This window comes from Acinonyx jubatus, chromosome B3 (genome assembly GCF_027475565.1).
Source record: "Acinonyx jubatus isolate Ajub_Pintada_27869175 chromosome B3, VMU_Ajub_asm_v1.0, whole genome shotgun sequence".
NCBI classification, from domain to species: Eukaryota; Metazoa; Chordata; class Mammalia; order Carnivora; family Felidae; genus Acinonyx; species Acinonyx jubatus.
Genome location: NC_069386.1, coordinates 67906577 through 67928788, shown reverse-complemented (window position 1 = coordinate 67928788; position 22212 = coordinate 67906577). Strand labels below are relative to the sequence as shown.

Sequence of the window (22212 nt, the reverse complement as noted above, 5' to 3'; positions counted from 1 at the left end):
ATACACTGACTAGCTATCTGTTACAAAAAAAAAAACAAAAAACCCCAAAACCAAAAAACAAACAGAATTCAACTGAGTAAATCTGAAGATCTCCTTGGCTTAAGTGAATCATCCTAGCTAGCAACATCCTAGCTAGCAAGTGCTGGGGGGTGCTTGGAGGAGATGGTACAAAATGGAGAGTTTTTATAGGAAGAAAGAAGGATGGGACAACAAAGTTAGAAGCAAAAAAAAAAAAAAAAAGACTGTTCCAGGCTAGAAACTTTCCCTTAAGGGGAAGAGAAGGGGTCTTACCACACAGTTTACCTCATCTTCCTTTAGGGTATGGAGAGGGCCCCTGTGACTGATTACCTCATTGGCGCCTATCAGAAATTCCTGACTTACAAAAGGGTGGCAAGAGAGGTTTAAACCCCTCTCTTGGTACACCCGGGAATGCTTAGCTGCCTAAGAAAACTGTACGCAGGGGTGAAGACAGTAAAGGCATAAACAATGCATGCTACTAATGAGCTGTGGTGGAGTATTTCAGAGCCAGAGGACTGAAAACAGCATATGCATCTCGAACTCGGGTGGATAACCCTAACTACCAAAGTAGAACGAATTGAGGCTTGTCAGTCATAACAAATTGCCAAGAGGCTGGGGACACATACCTTACCTCCTGGCCTCCATAGTAGAGGGCGGACCCTACCTGACCATAGGCGGTCTAAGGACACTCTATGTATTCTGTTATTTAAAAGCAAAACTGTAAGGATCTTTCTCATTTATAGATGAATAAACTGAATGATCAAAAATGAAAAAAAAAAAGAAAAAAAGAAACTCCTGACTTACAAGTTAAGATTTCTATTTCTGTGGGACGTTGAAATTGCAATTAGGTTAGGCAGTAAGCCCTTTTTGGTGCTTTGGCTTGGCCCAATTAATACCAATTTTGGCCTGTGGTTCTCTTTTTTAACAAATCTTCACAGAGGTCATAAATCTCAAAAGCCTTCCTATGTTTCTTAATATAGCCATAAACACTGAATGGCCTGGGCTCAAAATCTCCATCCTATTTCAGTGAGCATTTTGACTTTGCTGTATTAAAAAGATGCTATTAAGGGTTTCAAGCCCATAAGTAACATTTTTCTAAGCCCTGAAATGTGTCAGCCTCTTCTGTTCACTAATTACCTTTCAACGTAGATGTTCTTTCCGGTCCCAAGGGAGTAGAGACTGCAGAGTATGTGGTAGCATGAAATCTGCACATCACCTACTGAAAAGAACAAACACGAGCAGTCACTTCCAGGCCTCAATCCCAGCTCTTCACCTCCAGCACATGGAAAGGGTCCACCGACAGAAAGAATGTGCTGGCATCACCCAAGAGCTAAAGCACATGCACGTGTGCCCCCCGCCCCCGGCCCTCACCCCACCCCCCCAACACACGATACAGCCCTTTCTACCAAATGGTAGCTACAGAGAAAGGACCCACTGACAGGGAGAACACCCTCCAATGAGCCATCCCACTTCCTTTGGGGGCTTTTGATATGAATCACACTGCTTCCAGGGAAAGAAATCATTTGACCAAGGAGATCCACAAGGGTTTTCTTTTTCCCCCAAAAGAGGGAGACACTATGGTTAAATTTTACACATAACAATATTTCCTTTCTTGGAAAGGAAGAATGCAAGAAGTCTGAAGTTTGAATGAGCCTTTTGGCAATTTCCTAGGAAGGTAGGCAGAACATCCTGACCTCTTTAGAGACAGAGCAACGCTTCTCATGTCCACCTGCGTAAGTTCTCTGACGGACATTTTTCACAAAACGGTTCAATCACATCACGATTTTGCCAGATTTCCCGAGGGAAGTGTATGTTCCATTTAGGAATCCACAGAATTTAATCTATAGGCTACATGCTCCTTTAACGCCTGGCACTCATAATAAGGCAGGGACTAAATGAACACAATGAGAACTAATTTAATGTAAAATTTTCAACAAGTAAATGCATTGTTTCCATGACATGAAATAATGAGTTTGGATGTTCCCCTATTCCTTTGCCCACCTCCATGGAAATAACTGATTTTTAGTTGTTCAGGGATACAGAAATCATAGCCTTGGCTATGGACAACTGTTTAAATTGAATTAAATCATGCGCCAACATTTAAAGTGTGAAACTGAAGCTCGGTGGCAGAGTATTTGCACTAAGGGGCTATATGTGGCACTAAATGCAAACTGAAATAATACCAGCCGACTATGGTCTCTTCTGAAGGCTCAGATAATGAAATGTTAGCAGCTCTCCTTTGCTCCTGGTATCCAATGAATAAATTAGGGCTTCTTAACAGGAAATTTGGTATCTGAAAAACCCTGGGAGCAAACCTGTATCCCCTACTGGATTACTCAGATAACCTTTTCAAATTAAGTGGGAACACAACGGCTGACAGCTAAGCTAGTGGGTGGAAAATTCTGGTCCTCAATAACAGTGGAAAAAGATGAAATATTATATACTCAAATTGGGGGATTTCTGCCCCTGTAAGTACCTATTACTCCATTTTTAAACCTAAGAAGAAGAAAGTATGGAATAATTATCTCTATTCCACTTTTTTTTTTTTGAAGATTATTTATTTTGAGAGATACAGAAAGAGAGCGAACGAGCATGTGCGCAAGTGGGGAGAGGCAGAGAGAGAGAGGAGAGAAACCCAAGCAGAGCAGAGTCCAATGCAGGGCTCAAACCCACAAACTGTGAGATCATGACATGCACTGAAATCAAGAGCTGAACACTTAACCGACTGAGCCATCCTGGTGCCCCTCGATTCCGTTTTTAAGGTTAATTCAAGCAAATGAGTCACACACCCTTTTTATCTGGAGCCATGTGCATATAAATCCACAATAGACGGCAATCTGACTTACAGAGTAAATCCACCCCGAACTGATGCTGAGCAACATGCTCAAAGATGGACGTCAGGATGGGGAGCAGAGCCACCGTGGTATAGTTAATATTCTGAGACACGCCTTTAATCTGTGTTCTGGAATGCGTAAACTTCCCGAGCTTCAGATTTTCCGAAGTCTTCTCTAAGTCTTCCGCCGCATTTTCAAAGAAAGCTCGTAACCCAGCCTTCACCAGCTCTGAGCCTGACTTCATGACAGTCCTGTAAGCAAACGATGTTCAAAACCAAAAGCACAATCCTAACCTCTGGCCGACCCCCTTCTTGAAACGGGTGACTTGTAGTTTAACCTGGTCAGACATTTGACACCCCAGTCACCTGACTGACACAGAGTCAGGGGAAGAGGAGAGAGCAGTTAGCATCCAGGAAGCAAGCTGGGTCACACAATCCCAAAGGGGGCTAGCAACTGGACAGTGTTGTCTGTTGGAGGGAGTTGGCACTCGACTCTTCAGGAAGATGTGGAGGAGAGTTTAGAAAGAAACTGATTTTGGTCACTTGCTATTAATAGAATGTCCCAGCAGGCTATATTCCTCTGTAAATTTCTAATTGTAAGGAAGGAGAGGTGAGTTTTTCTTACAGTTCACTATGAGACGAGCAACTTCTTTAAGGAAAGAAATATTAGCTCTCCCATGATGTGGGACCTCTCAGAACAAAGAAATAACTCAGCTTAAGCTTACGTTTCTATTAGCTAGCAGGGATGTACTAGCTTGGAGAAGGACATTTTTTGTCTCCCACACAACAAAAGTTTATTGAAAAATAAAGTTCCCCCTAGTTTTCTCTACAACCGTGGAAAACAAAGCAGTGTTCTCTATGCCGGTACAGTGTATTTGGACAGCGACACCTTATTTGTAGAATCCTGCACTACGTCACCCCAGAAGCGAACAGGAGAAAATGGTTGTACCAGGAGCTGTTTGGGGACACAGACGCAAATGGCCGTTAGCTTAAGGACGTCAAGGTTATGACAGCAACTACAGTAGAAAGGGTGTCACCATCTCCTTTGGCATCGACTATCCTGCTCCTGTCCTGTTAATACTTGGGCATGACAGTGAGCAAAATGCTTCCCAATTTTTCAGAGGGAGAGTGACAGAGCATGAGTGGGGGACAGGCAGAGAGAGACAGAGAGGGAGACACAGAATCTGAAGCAAGCTCCAGGCTCTGAGCTGTCAGCACAGAGCCTGACATGGGGCCTGAACCTACAACTGTGAGATCATAACCTGAGCTGAAGTTGGATGCTTAACCGACTGAGCCACCCAGGTGCCCCTCCGTATTTCAGCATCTTATTCACAAGATTATGACAGGCTTGCTTCAAGGACAGATGCTTTTTATCTCCAGCATTTTCAAGATCATCATCTGTCCTAGCCCCCCACTCCCCCACTGCTAACCAGAAAAAGAAGAAGAAAGAAATGAGGTAAGTGAGGCTTGCTCCTGGCCTGTAAGGATTCACGAGCTATCTTTCTTTCTAGTCTTGGGTTTTTGTCAGGAATGATTATCAAACACGCTGACCTGCATTGAGAAAAAGGGGGGGTACTCTCCCAAAGGCAGTCCACATGCTTCTGGAAATAAAGATTCCTCATCTCAGGTGCACAGAATTTGAGTCCCCTGGGGTGCCTTGGTCTGATCTGCAAACTTGTGCTGTCCTAATACCTCCATGTTTGTTTCTAGGGTTTAGACCCCTAAAATCGCTTTTAATTATCCTTAACATTTTTTTTTTTAGTTTTTTTTTTTTAACGTTTTATTTATTTTTGAGACAGAGAGAGACAGAGCATGAATGGGGGAGGGGCAGAGAGAGTGGGAGACACAGAATCTGAAACAGGCTCTAGGCTCTGAGCTGTCAGCCCAGAGCCCGATGCGGGGCTCGAACTCACGGACCGCGAGATCATGACCTGAGCCGAAGTTGGACGCCCAACCGACTGAGCCACCCAGGCACCCCAGCTTAACGTTTTTTTGATAACCAGTCTTAGTTTGCAGTAGATTTTCATCTTGTGGCCACTCTCTTAGTTGGTTTCTCTCTTCCTCATATTGTTTTGGGAAGTGCGTCATCCTCCCAACTTTGACAAGGGCTCTACTCAAAGAGTGTGTTCAAGAAAGCTCCCTGTCTTTCCTACTACTTCTCCTTTTCATCTCATCAGATCACTTATGTTTAAAAAATTTTTTTAATGTTTTACTTTTGAGAGAGAGACAGAGCATGAGCGGGGGAGGGGCAGAGAGAGGGAGACACAGAATCGGAAGCAGGCTCCAGCCTCCATGCTGTCAGTACAGAGCCCGACATGGGGCTCGAACTCACAGACTGAGATCATGACCTGAGCCCAAGTCAGACGCTTAACCGACTGAGCCACCCAGGCGCTGTTAGATCATTTATGTTTATATTACCAGAACTTACATGTACGTTTGTTAAAATTTCCTTTCCCTTTCAGCCATCTTTCCTGCAAGACCCTCAGGTCATGGGTTTAAACCTGTCTTTGCCTCTGATCTTTTTATCACACATGCCCTGCATTCCCCTGCTTGGCTGCTTTGGATTCAGAGTGTTATGGTTCCCATCTCCCAGGACACTTGTGGCTTCGCCACCCATCAGGCAGCTCTTCCCTTTTTGTGGATAATGAGGTATAAAGCGGCACTTTGCTATATTATATACATTATCTTCTGAAAGATGAACTTCTCAGGAAGAGAAGACAAGAATTGATCAAATGCTCAGCTTTTAGCGTGCGGTACACACCCTGACAGTGGCCCTCCATCATGTGAACTGAAAGATGGAGAGTGCTAATGTCAGGTGAAGATTCATCTCTTCCCTGTCTCCCCTCCCTCTCCCCAGCTCCTGCAGAGCTGTGGCACATCTCCTCTTCTGTACAATAAGTGAGAAGAGAGGGTCACAGAGGGAGTCTTGAGAAACTACTGGAAAAAACTGGGCAGACTTACCTTGTGTCAAGTGTCTGAGCTAAGATGTGAAGACAGCTCACCATTGTAGTAGAATCACTTCCTAGAACAAAACAATATCACTGGTGACTCCCCAAACCCTTCAGCCTGTCTTTTTTTAATGTTTATTTATTTTGGGGGAGAGCATAAGCAGGAGAGGGGCAGAGGATCCAAAGCGGGCTCTGTGCTGACAGCATGAGCCCGATGCACGGCTCGAACTCACGAACCATGAGATCATGACCTGAGCCAAAGTCAGACACTCAACCTACTGAGCTACACAGGTGCCCCCAGCCTATCTTTTAAATGCAATCTTCTCAATATGCACAAACCACATCCCGGCATAATTAACCATCAACACTAAGAGTGCCAGACCTATGTGCTGGGACAATGCATTTATCTTTGGCCTGACACATACACTGTTTGATGGATGTTAGAGGCAGAGCTTAAAACATTCATCGGTGTGGAAAATTTGAGCTGTTGTAGGGGTAGAGAGGTCATTTATCATACTTCAGATCAATTTTCTATGGCAAATTTAGGTGACACCTTAGTCCTAAGGCTCAGGTTGTCTGTAGGCACCAGAAATAAAGGCAAAATGCAAGTGAAGGATAATTACAGGGAGGAGTGAGGCTTTGAGCAATACTCCTCTTCACTTACCAAAGAGGGAAATCCTGTGTCGAACAAGAGCAGCGAGTTTGCAGAACAGGCTGAAGCAGAAAAGAAGGCGAGTAGGAAAGGCACAGAAATCCAAGGTCTTACTCGTACCCTCCCTACCCCAGGCCCCCACACTTTAAAACAAAGAGCACAGAATGACCCCTGAGCCAGATGCACTGTGTTCCTCTCAAAGGATCCTCTGGACCACACTAGAAAAACATATGCTTTCCAGTTCCATCCATGTTGCTGCAAATGGCCAGATTTCATTCTTTCTCGTTGCCAAATAGTATTCCATTGTATATATAAACCACATCTTTATCCATTCGTCAGTTGATGGACATTTAGGCTCTTTCCATAATTTGGCTATTGTTGAAAGTGCTGCTATAAACATTGGGGTACAAGTGCCCCTGTGCATCAGCACTCCTGTATCCTTTGGGTAAATTCCTAGCAGTGCTATTGCTGGATCATAGGGTAGAGTGTTATGCTAAGTGAAATAAGTCAGGCAGAAAAAGACAGATACCATATATCTTCACTCATATGTGGGTCCTGAGAAACTCAACAGAAGACCATGGGGGAAGGGAAGGGGGAAAAAAAGTTACAGGGAGGGGAGGAGGCAAACCATAAGAGACTCTTAAATACCGAGAACAAACTGAGGATTGATGGGGGGTGGGGGAGAAGGAAAAGTGGGTGATGGGAATGGAGGAGGGCACTTGTTGGGATGAGCACTGGGTGTTGTATGGAAACCAATTTGACAATAAATTATAAAAAAAAGAAAAAAAGAAAAATGTATGCTTCCCCCTGTCTTGTGGGACAGTCATGAAGGCACCTTGGAGGCAGCCCCCGCCCCAAAGAAAATAATCCTTCTGCAACAACTAGAGTATTTTGCAGTAACAAGGTTACTGCCAACAACCTCTTGCTATACAGTCCCATGTGCTGAAACATCCATTTGTAGGACATCCAGGAGTAAATGAAGGTTCTGAAAGGGATCATGCTTTTCCCACTGTTGCAATGGATTGCAAACCATTTTGCAGCCTTCTCTGGGGGTGTGAGGCTTTAGTTGGGAGGTGGGGAAGAAGGTGGGAACAGAAGAAAATTAATGGTTCAGGCACAGGGGGATATGATGTTGAATAAAAACATTTTAGGATATTGCTTTCCTCTGTCATTTCCTATCAGTCTGTGGGCCTGACCGAGTAGCTGTCCTCACTGTGCCCCGGGAAGTTAGGAAAGCCCATCTGCTATGCTTTTGTGCTTTCTGACCCTACTCCACCCTTTCACCCATCTTTTCTACACCAGAACCCCTTGGAGGTCCAGCTGTATCTTATCATTTTACTTTCCATGGTATTTGGCAGAGAGCCCTGTGCAGTTAGAAAAAAGCTCCATAAATGTATGTGAATATGCCATGGATGGACCCTTGCCCACTATAGCCGTAATTTGGCCTGAACTGCCAGTAGTTCCTGGGGAGAGAGTACTCAGAACTCTGACACTATGTGACAGTGGCACAGCTAGACAAGAACTTTGTAGTCCCTTGAGAAAGCAGTCCTTCCTGGTGGAACAGAAAAGGGAAGTTAGAATAAAAACACCTGATACAGGCCAAGGGCTTCCAAGGTGAGATTGAGCTGAAGTCCTTCCCAACCTCTCACTCATAGCTTGTCACGGGCTCTCTGACCCACAACAGCGGCAGAAGTCTTTTCGGGGACAGCTCAAACAGAGAAGAAACACATCCCGAGTGTCGGTGGAGATCAAAACTTGCTCGCCTTTATGTACTGAAGTGCTGAATCACTATATTGTACACCTGAAACTACCATGACACTGTAGGTTCAATAACCGGAATTTAAATAAAAACTTAAAAAAAAAAATAATAACACAGACTTGCTCACTTTTAAGTGGCTTTCAATTAATGCCCTGAGTCTACTGGGCTGTCGACTAGAAAATCGCAGCCAAAGTTCCCCTGTGGTTAGTCATCTGTTTTTGCAGTGGGAATAAGTTGGAAACCCTGGCCTAGTGCTTCAGAGAACTCAGAGTAAGTTAATAGAAATCTGACAGACTGCTAATATGAAATTAAATAACAGACTGCTTTTTTGTGTTTCTCATCATGTGTACTTTTTTAAAAAAAAGTTTATTTTTGAGACAGAGAGAGAGAGAGAGAGAGAGAAGAAGAGAGAGAGGGAGAGCCAGAGATTCCGAAGCAGGCTCCATGCTGTCAGTACAGATGTGGGGCTCGATCTCACCAACCATGAGATAATGACCTGAGCTGAAATCAAGAGCCTGATGCTTAACAGACAGAGACACACAAGTGCCCCTCACTGTGTCCACTTAAAAATAAATTTAATGTTTATTTTTGAGAGAGAGAGAGAGGGCACATGTGTGCAAGGGAGGGAGAGGCAGGGAGAGGGGGAGACAGAGAATCCCAAGCAGACTCTGTGTGGACAGCAGAAAGCCTGACCCGAGGTTCAAACTCAGGAACCATCAGATCATGATCTGAGCTGAAATTAAGTGCCGGACACTCAACTGACTGAGCCACTCGGGCACCCCTCATTGTGCCCATTTAAAAAAATTTTAATGTTTATTTATTTTTGAGAGAGAGAGAGAGGGGCAGGCAGACACAGAATCTGAAGGAGGCTCCAGGCTCTGAGCTGGCAGCACAGAGCCCAGCATGGGGCTCACACACACAAACTGTGAGATCATGACCTGAGCCGAAGGCTGATGCTTAAGCACCTGAGCCACCCAGGCTCCCCTCATTGTGTCCATTTTTTAAAGACATATGTATTTGATAAAAAAAAAAAATCATGGAGTTGGGGGAGGGGGATAGCCTGAAGGAACATGTGTGCTGTGGCTCTACTCTGACTAGCTGGGCTGTCCTGGTGAAGCCACTTAGCTGCTCTGGGCATCACTTTTCTCACCTGTAAGTAGACAGTTATCACAAGATCCTCTTCCTTTTTAGAATTAGAATTAGGGGCTGATAAACTCAGATATTTCTGGTGAAATGCTTCAAAGTGGACTCATGCTCAGTACGAAGTAACATTATTTTTAAAAAGTGCATTTTGAGAGAGAGCGAGTGAGCTCGCACGCACGTGTGCACATATGTGCACGAACTGGGGAGGGGCAGAGAGCCAGAATTCCAAGCAGGCTGTCAGCACAGGGTTTGAACTCACGAACCCGTGAGATCATGACCTGAGCTGAAATCAAGAGTCGGCCGCTTAACTGACTGAGCCACCCAGGTGCCCCAAAACAACATTTTTCAAACTAAACCAGATGGTTAGGTCGTTTGATCCTAATACTAACCTGGCTCCCCTTGCTGTCAGAAGCACTTGCCCAGGCATACCAAGGCCAGTTAAGTTTTCAGAGGCCCTCTCTTGTCCCCTAGGGGGCCCATAATTTAAGTAGAAGTCCTTAGGCCAGTGTTATGAGGGGCCAGAGTCCCCAGGTGCTTGCCCATCTCAGAATTTGCAAGTGATAAATTAGAGGGACCACAGGGAGAGAGTGTGGTAGCACTGGCGAAGGGCACCAGATGCAGAAGAGGTGAGGCAGAGGTGAAGGATGCGGACACGAGGGGTCTGGAGGTGGAAAGCATTTGGTGCAGACACAAGCGCTTCTGTGGGAGGGGAGCGAGGACATGATGGATTTGGAAGCTATTTGCAAGGCTGATCAGATCCAGGTTGTATTCCAGCCATGACAAATGGTGCCTGGCTGAACAAATGTTACATTTCCATGAATTAATAATCTAACAAAAATAGATGAAGAAGACAGACACACCTGCCCTCTGTTGGATTATCAGAGTATGTCACTTTGCCTCTCATTTCTCTGCCTTCTTACAAAATACACCAGCTAATCCTGAAAATATTTAGGAAGTCTTTGGTCGGTAACTGACGCTACAGGTATCTCATTTTGAAAGCATGGGCTCCTCCTTTTTTACTAAGTGAAATTAAGTAATGACTGTGCAGAAAAAATGGCACTCAACGTGGATAGAGACGACTCTCATTCTTGCCCTCACTTACTACCTGGGTCACTTCAGGCACCAGCGTGAACCTGACCAAACCTCAGAGTCCCTATCTGCAAATTGGAGAACATATACAGGCAGTTCTTAGAACACTGTGAGGTTTCACAATGATATTTGCAAGAGTTATAGCCCATTTATGTAAGTATGAAAAATGATCTCACTGCTTAGCCTTGTGTTTAATAAATGTTAGCTAAATCCTAAGGTTGAATATCCTCACAAGGATGATGGTATTTAATGGCTGGGCCTTTCTAAAGTATATTGTATGCTGTTCACCATCAATGGCTGCTAGGGAAAGAGTTGACTGCTTCCGTTACAGTTCTTAACTCTGCCGTTTAGAAGTCTAACCCATTCCTTGTCATCTTAAATCACATACGGAGAAAACTGGAGGCACGGTGGAATTCATCTTTTAGCCTGCTCATAAAGCACTCCCTTTGCTCTCCTCTCCCTTGAGGTATCCACACGTTACACCTAGCGGAATGAGGATGAAGGCTGGTGTTCCAGATGCATTTTTTTTTCCTATTAGGAATTTAAATTGAATTATGTTGCTCTAGATTTCAAATATCAGATCATCCACAATAAGACTTGTAAGATCTGATTCTTTAAAACAAATTTAAACTTAAAAAGCCTGTAAGAATGGGATGGAAGCCAGCATTAATCTTGTTTCTTCTCAACGTTGTGTGTTTGCTTGTCCAAGCTTCAGAATTGACTTTGCCTTTTTCTAAATGTTATTTCAGGATAAAACTTGATCTGAGTATATAAAATTTTCCCAAGCCCTACTGATACATCCAAACAGTGCATTTCTCTTCGTTGCCAAAATAATACACAGATAAGTATGAATATAATTACTTTCAAAACCAGGAGGATAACCAAAACCTCTGTGCTACCAATCATCAGATCACAGTTCATTTCTCTGAAGGATTCGCCATTTGGTCTCCAGGAATCTGGGGTTTTACACAGGTCACGTCAGCACCACGACCTTGTCATTTGTAGACTCACCTGGCCACCATTTCTTTCTCCTTATGGGAGGCATAGCCACTGCTGCTGAGGGGTTTTAGAGGGGATGACAGGAAGTAGAGGCGGTGATTGGTGAAGTACTGGTCAACCAGCGGGAGGAGAACCTGGAAAATCCACCATAAATGAACTTCTAGAAAGTTCATCAAAGCCCCTCCTTCAGTTCCTTTGAAAAAGTTCATTTTCAGGGAGCAAAAAGCCTCTAAACACAGGTCCTGGAATTTCCAGGAATCTCTACCCGGTGAATTGCAGTTTCCAACCCATTTTCCTCTTGTACACCTCAAACCAGAGGCCTTGGGGATATGGGAATGGAGAAGGTCACTGACTGACTGAGGGTCCAGAGAAATATGCAAATGGCCCTGAGCCAGTATTTTCAGGATAGTCTGGTGGGTCATGGTAATTCTTGGGCATGGCATCCAACAAGGACACTTGGGGAAGGGCCTACCACTTTCAGCCTTGAGCCTTTATGTCTCTGTTTCTCAAGCACAGTTATCCCAAGGCCTCATGTGCATTCAGGCCTCGGAGTAGGGTTGTTTGGTAGAGACTGCTCATCACTGGTACCCAAATTCATCCTTCTCTTCTTTTGGCAATAGAAACCCCCATGTTTTAGGTGGGCATGGGGTCGCCCAGCTACAGAATGCATCACCCAGATTCCATGGTGGCTGGGTGAAGCTAGAACAGCTGAGTTCTAGTCAATGGGACAGATCTTTAAGAGAGAAGGGGCCTGTCCTCCCCTTTCCCATCGATGTGACATAGGTGAGCCCATCTGGATCCCATTGACGTACATCACACTTGAGGTAATGGTAGAGCACCAGGAGAGGACAGTACCAGAGTCCCTGGATGATGGCATGGAAAAGACCAGGCTTCCTACCATCTCAGTCGACCTACCTGCCCCCGGACTGTTCCACAACAGAGAAATACATGTCCAGCTCATCAAAGCCAGTGGAGTTTTGCCTATCTTTGTTAGATTAGCTTACCGGACACCCTACATTGTACAGATTCTAAGAAGACAGTAATTTGGTTAAATGCAGGGAATCACTTACTTTGGCAAAGAATTTGATCTCCTGGTCATGGGGAGACTTTTCAGTTTTCCCACTGCTGACAATGGCTTCTACAAAGACAAAAGTAACACAAAGTTGGCCATAGTTAAAACAAACACAAAAACAACCACAGCATTTTAGAAACAGAGCAACTTTCCTCAGGGTCATGGAAAGGCCATTTCATTTTTACAAAATATCTCGTATTTTACAAAGTACTTTATAGCTGTGTTGGCTAGGTGTTTCTTCTGTCAGTTCTCTAAGCTGTTTTAGTACCCTTTCCTCTACTTTGTTGATGAGAAAGCAGCTTCAGAGAGGTTGAGTCATATGCCCACAGTCACAAAGCAAAATAATGGAAAAGTTAAAATAGGATGGATTATATGAAAAAAATGACAAGTGGCTCAAACCCTGAAACCAAGGATGAAACAGATTTTTTTAAAGAGGGGGACAAAAATCTCAGCCACCGTTTCCCCCCCAAAACCTATGATGTCTCAATGAATTACGAACAGCTACAGTATGAAAGCATCATCCCTTGATAAAGGAATACCACATTCTTTTTGAGATTATGAAATATTAAGGGAAGCACACATTTGGGGGATATTTCACAATGATACTTACCCAAATGGGCAATAAACTCTTGGGCGGAATCAACATATTTCAGGATCTTCTTCAAAAATTTATAGGCAAACCTCTTTTCCATGGAGGAGGCATCCAGCTCCATATCCTTCATACCTCTAGGTTGGAAATGGGTAAATCCCAGGAAGTAACAGAGATGACTATGTGACTTCGGAGCATCAGCAATCCTATCTGTGTTGACTTTACTTTCCAAACGTTAATGGTTATTCTGGCCTAGTGACCTGCTTTGTCATTTGACTGATTCCCCTTGCACTTGGAACCTGAGTTTATGCGCACCCAATACTTGCACTATGATAACGTCTGAAAAGATTTTTCAAAATATCTTTATCATTCATTCAACAAATATCGAGCTGGGGATAAATCGGAGAAGCAAACAAGATCCCTGCCTCCATGGAACGTACAGACTAGCTGTAAATGGACACAAATAATATATAGCACAAAATATAAATTATGTGGAATGCTAGAAGCTAGTAAGTTTTGTGAAAAAAGAAAGATTAAAGCAGTATGAAAAGGCCCAAGAGGGGGGAGCAAGCAGACTGTAGTGTTACACGGGGCCATCAGTGCTGGTTTCATTGGGAGATGACACTGGGGTAAAGGCTTGAAGGAGGTGAGGAGGTGAGCCATATGGACATCTGGGGAAGGAGTTTTCCAGGCATATGGACTGGTGGTGCAAAGGTCCTGAGGCAGGAACATGCACGCCGAGCTGAAGGAATATGGCAGATGCTAGTGTGGATGGAATGGATGTGAGCAGGCAGTCAGAGAAACAGGAGGTGGTTAATAAATCATTAGGGCCCTATGGGCCATCCTTAGAATTTTGCTTTAGCTCTGAGATGGGAAGCTACTGAAAGTTCTGGATAGAGGAATGACTTAAATTACAAATTACTTTAATTGCTAGGTTTAAAACTGATGGTGGGGGGCAAGGGTTGAAGCAGGTGCCCGGATAGGAGGCTCTTACAGGAATGATGTTAACAGCACGGAAGGGGTGAGAATGGTCACATTCTGGACATCGTTTAAAGCAGAACTATCAGGATGTCCTGAAGGACTGGATGTGGGTTGGGGGAAAAAGAGGAGTCAAGGCTTTTGGCTTGAGCACCAGGAAGAATGGGCTGCCGTGGCATGATGGGGAAGCTGAGGATGGAGCAGGTCAGAGATACGGATAGCGGGAAACGAGTTCTCCTTACTGACGGGGCTCTGGCTTCCTTGCCTGCACACCCAAGTGCCCTCCATAGGGGCTGGCGCATGGTAAACAGCTACTAGGCTATGTCTGCTGAGTTCAACCATCTTTTTCCTTTCCCCCCTTATTTCTTTGATTTCCTTTTTAGTTCTGGTAAAGAGGAATTTTTCATTTCTGTAAGCAAGTTATTTATCAGCAAACCACAGCGCACGTTCCTCTGGGTGTTAAGAAGAGGATTAAAACGACGAAGGGAGTGTTTCTCAAATGCTTCCCCAGAGGTGGTCTCCTGCTGTCTGACCTTTCCTGCTTCACAATATGGCAAGTAAGTTTTGATATTTTTTCATAGGCGCGACAAGAGAAATATTTGTATGGGTTTTTATTTTTTAGTTTATTTATTATTATTCCTTTTTTTGGCCACTCTGTGGCAAAATTCTGTAGGAGACTAAAACAAGAAACAGCAGTTGGCTCAGCAAACGTTTCTTTCAGAAGGAATGGCTGTATCAGATAGGAACCCTGGCTTGTTTTGTCTCTCTTCAAGGGACTCAGCGAGCATGACTTAAGGAGCAAAGCCCACCAGTGACATCTGACCAGTGAGGAAACAGGTTCTAGGTTCAAGCAGCTAAGACCCTATTCATATATAATCCTCATCTAGATAATTCGGACAAGCACAAGTTTGCGATAAAAACTCAGGAAATCTTGATGCATTCAGTCTCCTCAGTGGTGCTGTGTCTTCAAAGAATCTGTTCTCTGTGTTCAAAGACTGTTTATGTCCATTTTGCTCACTATTGCTCTTATGTAATTTAATCAAATATTGTCTAAAACAAAAACAAAATAGAAATTTGAAGACAACTGCTGATTCTGTGAGAACTAGGCTGTACATTTTGCATTTGTGTTTCCAAATACATGTTTCTGAAATAGGTATGAGCGAGATAACTAGCTGTAGAAGACAAGAGAGGAAATTGAAAAAAAAATCTACAAGGGGGCACCTGGGTGGCTCAGTCGGGTAAGTGTCTGACCCTTGATTTTGTCTCAGGTCATGATCTCACGGTTCAGGAGTTCGAACCCCACGTTGGGCTCTGCGCTGACAGCCTGCTTGGGATTCTTTGTCTCTGTGCCTCTCTCTCTCTCTCTCTTGCTCTCTCTGCCCCTCTCCAGCTTGTGTGTGCACACGCTCTCTCTCCCCAAAATAGACATTTTTAAAAATCTGGAAGATACTGCACTTCTACGGTTTTGTATATGCCGTAATTCTTGCTGTCCTGCAAAGAAGCCCAAGTCCCAAAGTTCTGACGATGCCCTATGGATATGCTTTAGAAGGCCAATCGATAAAACAATATACAAAGAGAAGCTTCGGGGGCCTATAGCACAAGATTTGTGAATGAATGCATGTTTATATGTTTCAATTTCAAATTAAATGTTTAAGGTGTACATGTATAATTTGTCATGATTCTTTGCTATAACTGAGCTTTAAAAATTGATATTGACTGGTCCTGTTTAGGTCAGAAAAGATGGCTTCATGCTCCCCAATAAAAGTTTTCTCATTTCAGAATACTGACCATTATCCTGTCTCCCGTCTGTTTTGCAGACAGGCGATTAAATACCTGGGGAAGGAGAGACCACGTCCACAAGTCCTCCCTGCCCCCCTAACATCACCTGGAAGATGACTTACCTAGAAACCACGATGCCGTTCACCTGGAGGAATTTAAACAGGTCCTGTGCCTTTTCTCGGTCCCTGAACTTCTCCTTGGCTGTCAAGGTGTCATATGGTACCAACAGAGGGTGACTGCCGCCACCTGGGGACAAGAAAGTGAGAGATGACCAACTCTTTGGCCCTTCCTTTGCACTTCTGGGAAAATGTACCTGCCGCACCCCCAGCTCCCCTCCTGCAGGGGGCACCGGAAACCTGGCTCACCTTTGCTCTCCAGTTCCAGCTTCTTCTTCTTGGCCCAGATGTTGTGATAGTTCTCGGCCACGACCTCCACCATTCCCTGTGTCCCACCAAAGAGACAGCAGTCAGAGCAAAAGCAAAGAAGAAAAATGGGTCCATATCTGCTGGGCTGTTTCAGGCAGCCTCGGGAACTGAGCACCACCAAATGCTAACAGCACATCGCGGAGCGTCTCCCATCATTAATTAGTCTGTGTTTATGCACCTCATTAGTTTTTATAGCTTCGCCTCCATACAGAAAACAGCTTCTAATTCTGTCCTTCCCTTATAACTTATTATCCTGACAGTCTGATGCATTTATGAGACACACACATTTCCATCTGAAACTGCATTCTGGCAGGACTTGGACATTTTACTCCTGACCTGAAACAGGGAGATGGCAGTGGGTGTCAGAATCCCCCCAAATCCCTTACCTTAGCAGGCTAAAAATAATCACATCTTAGAGAAAATGGCTGCAAATACAATTGTTCAAAGAGAGTTCATCTTTCTAAGGCTCAGAAAATAGTGACCTGGAATCAAGGGTGTACGTTGGAAAGACACTTTCTCCAGGGTCCAAAGGGCTGGTCTGACGGACTGTCTGGGGAGTATCTGCCCTGGGTTGGGGCCAATCCTGGCCACCAATGTATGCGGGAGGGGAGGGCTGAGAGGAGGCAGCTTGGGGCTTTTAATTTCATCCTCTTGGTTGTATGCCCCTGAATTCTGCACCAACATGGGGCACCCAAGCGAATCTTCCACAGGACATGAGATATGCAAGTGCCCTTGCAGCTGGCGGCACCTGCTGGGACCAGGAAGTCACCCTCACCCCAGGGGCGGCTGCTCCACAGGCTTTCTCCTAGCTCTTACTAGTTTTGTTCCAAGTTTTTTTTCCTCCTAGCTGTTAGTTCTGTGTGTTGATACAGTAATTTGCAGTTTCTTCCTCCTTTTAGTGAGTCATTACCTGTGATGATGGCCCTGGAAGAAGTACAAAGCCTGGCCTCCTTAGATAACCGGTTTATTCTAGCCAAGACTTGCCCTGTGGCCCTTGCCCAGTCTGGTTCTTTTCAATTCTGATATTTCAGCGGTGACATGTTCTAGGCTTTCTCCCCTCTCCTCACTCCTTTTTCATTTATTTTAATTTTGTAAAGAGCCCTTCTCTCCCTAGGGTCATTATTTTTTTTTAAAGATTCTTTTTAAATTTATTTATTTATTTTGAGATAGAGAGCACAAGCAAGGGAGAAGCAGAGACAGAAGGAGAGAGAGAATCCAAAGGAGGCTCCATGCCGTCAGCAGAGAGCCTGATGTGGGGCTCGGTCTCACGAACCATGAGATCATGACCTGAGCTGAAATCAAGAGTTGGATGCTCAACCGACTGAGCCACCCAGGTGCCTCCTCACTCCTTTTGAACAAAACTCTTTGGAGGGTAATATGTCCTGCACTTGGGGGCTTTAGAAAGCAAACTGTTCTGGAAGCACCAACACTGACCTGGAGCTCTCTGGAGAGCACAACGTTGGAGAGGTCCAGGGGAGCAGGACTGTAGCTGTTGCCCTGGGAAAGCAAAGGCAGAATCACTGGGTTTGCCATTATTTTCCTTACTCTTACCAGTATCCTGACTTCAGCTACCAAAGACGTATCCTCGAGAGATCCCCAGGTTTCATTGTTGGTAGTCCTCGCCCCTGACACACCAGGGACAGATTTCCCAGATTCTCTGGGGGTTCCTCACTGGCCCAGTGTTGGCCCCGGGCATGCTGTCATACCTGGCTGGCCTGGGACACGCTCCGAAGCTTCTCATTTTCCCGCTGTTGCACCAGGGCCTCTCCCTCTTTGGTCCTCTCCACAGACCAGCCCACAGCCAGCATGGTTTTCAGGGACTCTCTAGCAGGCCAGCGGTAAATTTCCTTCTCCTGGAAGAAAATCCGGGCAGAAGAGCTTTGCAGAGCACGCCCCTGCACTATGACAGGCCTGACTCCCTGGGAAGTTGGCCCCCACGGTGGATGTGGTTGCAGCTGGCTCCAGCCTCCTCTCTCACTAGGTCCAAACACCCTCTGCGGCATCTCACCTGAAACATGTCATTGTCAGTCTTTCTAACATTTCCAAGTGCAAGACCCTATAGTCTCCTGCCTCTGGAGGAAACGTACCAGACATTATCCACAGTTTATGGATAAAGAGGATCAAGAATAGGAGGGTGACTCCTCATGCTCTAGTCACTGTTTCAGTTGGGACATGAGGGAATCCATCTGCACAAAACTCTCCTTTGTGCTTGGGAAGTAGAGTTTCTTAGATTTAGAATTCTCTTGAGCTCTGCACCATTTTACAAATGGCCACTACACCTACAGAGATACATATGCCATCCTTTATGTGTGACATAAAGCTGAAAGCTTACGAAGAACTCTTATTGATACCAAGATAGGAATTCGGAATTGAGTTGAATCAGATTTAATAATAATAATAATAATAGTAATATCATCTCAAAGATACCTGTCCATACTTCCCTAGGGGTCCTTCTCTCTACTCCCTTCATCTGTCACAATTGGAAGTTATTTCTAGCTTAGTTTTCTCCAGCAATTCAATGCTTCCCCAACCCCAAATCCCCCACGTCAACAGTCTGACAAAAGCCCTTCCTAGTCCTGTTGCAAGTGAATTACGAATGCCTTTTGGCCCAGCCTCCAAGGGCTGAACAGTGCTTCTCCATCCGGTGGGTGCTCAGGGCCAAAGAACAGAATGTGAGGATGGGCTCCTGGAAATCGGTCCTTGAGGGTCTTGCCCACTGGTGAGTTTCTGAGGAGTTTATGTAAAGTTGAGAATGAATGTGCCCTGAATTCCTCTGACCACCTGATACAATTCTCAAGTAAGGACAATCAGCATGGCCACTCAGTGCTACCAGAGGCGAGTTTCCTACCTTTTCTGTTAATGTCTTGAAAGGCCTTATCAGGGGATGGGTCTTCACATTTTCATCCAGGGAAATTCCATATTTCCATCCATTCTGACTCTGTAGAAATGTTCTCAGTTCAAATATCCTTGGCATCCAAAGAGCCCTCCTATAAGACCCAAATCCCAGCTTCTATTTTCACTGAACAAATGGAATAATGGGATGTGACAGAGCTTGAAAATTCCCCTCCAAAATGTCTAATTGATCCTTTAAGGCCATTAAGCTCTCTGCCCCCCTGGATTTTGAACTCTGCCCCTTTATTTCTTCTTGTTTCAGCAGCTGTCCTCGCTGCTTACTCGCTTGTGTTTCAGACAGAAGGATGTTTCAAAAGACCTGAGAACAACGCTTCTCAGGTCAGTGTGTCATGTTCACAGGCAAGGAAAGAAGTCAAGGCTAAAGGCATCTGAGGACTGGTCCCACTGCCCACTGCTTGGAGGAGGCTGACCTGACTTGCACTGCTTGTCTGCCAACCCTAGGGAACAATTGTAGCAAGGCAGGTCTTCTAGCATCATAGAAGTTTAGGAATTTCAAAATCCATTCAACAAACATCAGCTGAATGCCTACTACATTAGGTGCCAGACTCTGTCCCTGGCACTGGGGATAGAGAGGAAAGTAAGAGCCCCTGAATTGTCATAACCTCACAGTTCAAAGACTCCTGGATGTTCTTTCTCAGGCTCTGCCTCAGCCCATGCATTAATGTGTATGTTTCTCAAGTTTCTGTCCCTTCTCAAAGGTACACCCTCCCTGGTAGATGTAATCCAGGCCCACGGTCCATAGGTGGCCTAATCTCAAATCGGGATTGCAGCCCAGATCTCTTCCCTAATTTTCAAACATATTTAAGTTCTATTTGGATGTCCACAGGTACCTCCTCACATGCCTGAAACAGAATTCAGCATTTTACTCCTCTAGGGGGCCTCTCCTCTTGGGTTCCCTGGATCTCAGTGAATGGCACCAGCTACACTAACTTTCCAAGCCAGAAGTGTGAGAATCTTCCTCGATGCCCCCTTCTTCTCTGTACCAGCTCATATTATGTTCAACTTCCCAGACATATTCATTTGTCTGCCTCTCCCTAGCTTCCCTGCCAGTATTTTAGTTCAGGCCACCATTGGCTCTCACCTGGAGTACTGCAATAGCTTCTATGTGGTCTCCCTGCCTCCAGTCTTGCCACCTCTCTGTGGACTCCATTTTCTACACCACTGTCAGGCAATATTTATAAAATCACCGAGATCAGGGCACTCTACTGCTTTAAGATTTTCTGACTCCCATCTGTCATCATGGTAAAACCCAAACTCTTTGTGGACTCTAAAGCTACAGCGAGATCTTGTTGACCCTTCTAGACTCATGTCTCACCCTTCTTCATCTGCTCTACTCTGTGATCCCACCATATTGAACTATGGTTCCTTAAAGCCACCAGATTCTCTCTTGCTTCTCTGCTCCCATCTGCTGCTCCCATGGACTGCATTGCACTTGTTACCCTGTGCCTGAACAACTACCTGTCCCTTATCATATAGCAGAGATGTCACCAGCTCAAGGAAGCATTCCTGGACCCCCACTGTTGACTTAGGGACTCCCCTTATGGGTTATGTGCTCTAACCCTGTGCTCATTCCCACAACCTGTATAATGGCTGGCCTATTTTCTTTATCCCACAAGAGTCTGAAGTTCTTGAAAGCAGGGGAAAAATGCTCTTTTCTTTGTTAGATGATCAATGCCCACTTGGCAATGGTGAGCAAACATGTTTCCTTATAAACGTGCTTATAGTCCAGTGGGAGACCGAGAGAGAGATTCATCAAATTCCACACCAGTAAACATGTAGTCAATAACTGGTGAAACTGTTTAATTGTTATAAATATAAATATTAATATAAATATATAAGCTGCTATGAGAATACCATGAAGGAAAAGAACAAGAAGCTAAGAGGGCCTTTATCTGAGAAATCTGGGAAAGAAGTGTCCTAGGAAGAACTCACATGCGGATGGATATTTGAAGGATGAATTGGTAACTGGTGTTTGTTTGTGTGGGTGCAGATGGGGACCTGGCTCAGAATGAAAAGGGTTTCAGGCTTATGTAGAGTGTGTGTGTGTGTGTGTGTGTGTGTGAGTGAGAGAGAGAGAGAGAGAGAGAAAGAGAGAGAGAGAAAGACAGACACACTAAAAGGAGGGGATGAGGTTGGAGAGCAGAGGGCAAAGGGAGAGAGGAGGCTGGAGATGGCAGCAGAAGCCAGATTAGATAGTGTCCGCTGTTGGGCGATGTCTGGGATTTTGGCCTTTGTATTAAAAATGGTTAGGCTATTAAGGGATTTTAACAAGGAGGAGGGCTGGACTGGAAAACAGCGGTAGAATATGACTAAATTTACATACTGAAACTAGCACTTGCCAGCAGCGTAAAGGACAGAGTGGAGAAAATGCACGTGGGCAGACTAGTTAGGATGTTACCACCATCATCTGGGCAAAAGATGACTGTAGCTTGGACTAAAGCCATGGCATAGACAGACATACACAAATTCAAGAGAGACTAAGGAGGTAAAATCCACATGGATTAGTAATGGATTGGATACTACTTTGGATTCATGGAGGTGTCCCTTTCCCCTAATTCATAGGCTGGCCAAATGGGCATATGTGAAGACCTTCTAGAGCAAGGGTCAGCAAACTGGAGCCCTTTAGCCAATCCACCCAACCCCACTTGCTAAATACAGTTTTATCGGAACACACTCTTTCATTATGTGTTATCTCTGGCTACTTTTGTGTTGCCACAAAAGTGATGAGCAGTTGTAACAGAGACTGCTTGGCCCGTAAAACCTAAAATGTTGACTATCTGGCCCTTTATTTTATTATTTTAAAAAGTTTTTTAATGTTTATTTAGTTTTGAGAGAGAGAGAGAGAGAGAGAGAGAGAACGCACAGGTGCCAGCAGGGAAAGGGCAGAGAGAGGGAGACAGGATCCAAAGCAGGCTTCATTCTGACAGCAGAGAGCCTAATGTGAGGCTTGAACTCACAGAACCATGAGATCATGACCTAAGCCAGAGTTGGATGCTTAACTGACTGAGCCATCCA

At 44.8% G+C, this 22212-nt stretch overlaps 1 protein-coding gene across 1 annotated transcript in view; it reads right to left on the bottom strand.

Annotated features, from left to right (window-relative positions):
- Window positions 1-22212, bottom strand: part of RYR3 (ryanodine receptor 3) — a 525783-nt gene that overhangs the window by 84874 nt on the left and 418697 nt on the right. The window contains exons 53-64 of the mRNA XM_053224214.1: window positions 19133-19222; window positions 17991-18137; window positions 17719-17781; window positions 16225-16300; window positions 15986-16105; window positions 13124-13243; window positions 12512-12579; window positions 11454-11575; window positions 6464-6513; window positions 5813-5873; window positions 2865-3103; window positions 1156-1237 (exon numbers count right to left, since the gene is read on the bottom strand). Coding sequence (XP_053080189.1) covers window positions 1156-1237; window positions 2865-3103; window positions 5813-5873; window positions 6464-6513; window positions 11454-11575; window positions 12512-12579; window positions 13124-13243; window positions 15986-16105; window positions 16225-16300; window positions 17719-17781; window positions 17991-18137; window positions 19133-19222 — 1238 coding nt within the window. The remainder of the gene's footprint in view (window positions 1-1155; window positions 1238-2864; window positions 3104-5812; window positions 5874-6463; window positions 6514-11453; window positions 11576-12511; window positions 12580-13123; window positions 13244-15985; window positions 16106-16224; window positions 16301-17718; window positions 17782-17990; window positions 18138-19132; window positions 19223-22212) is intronic.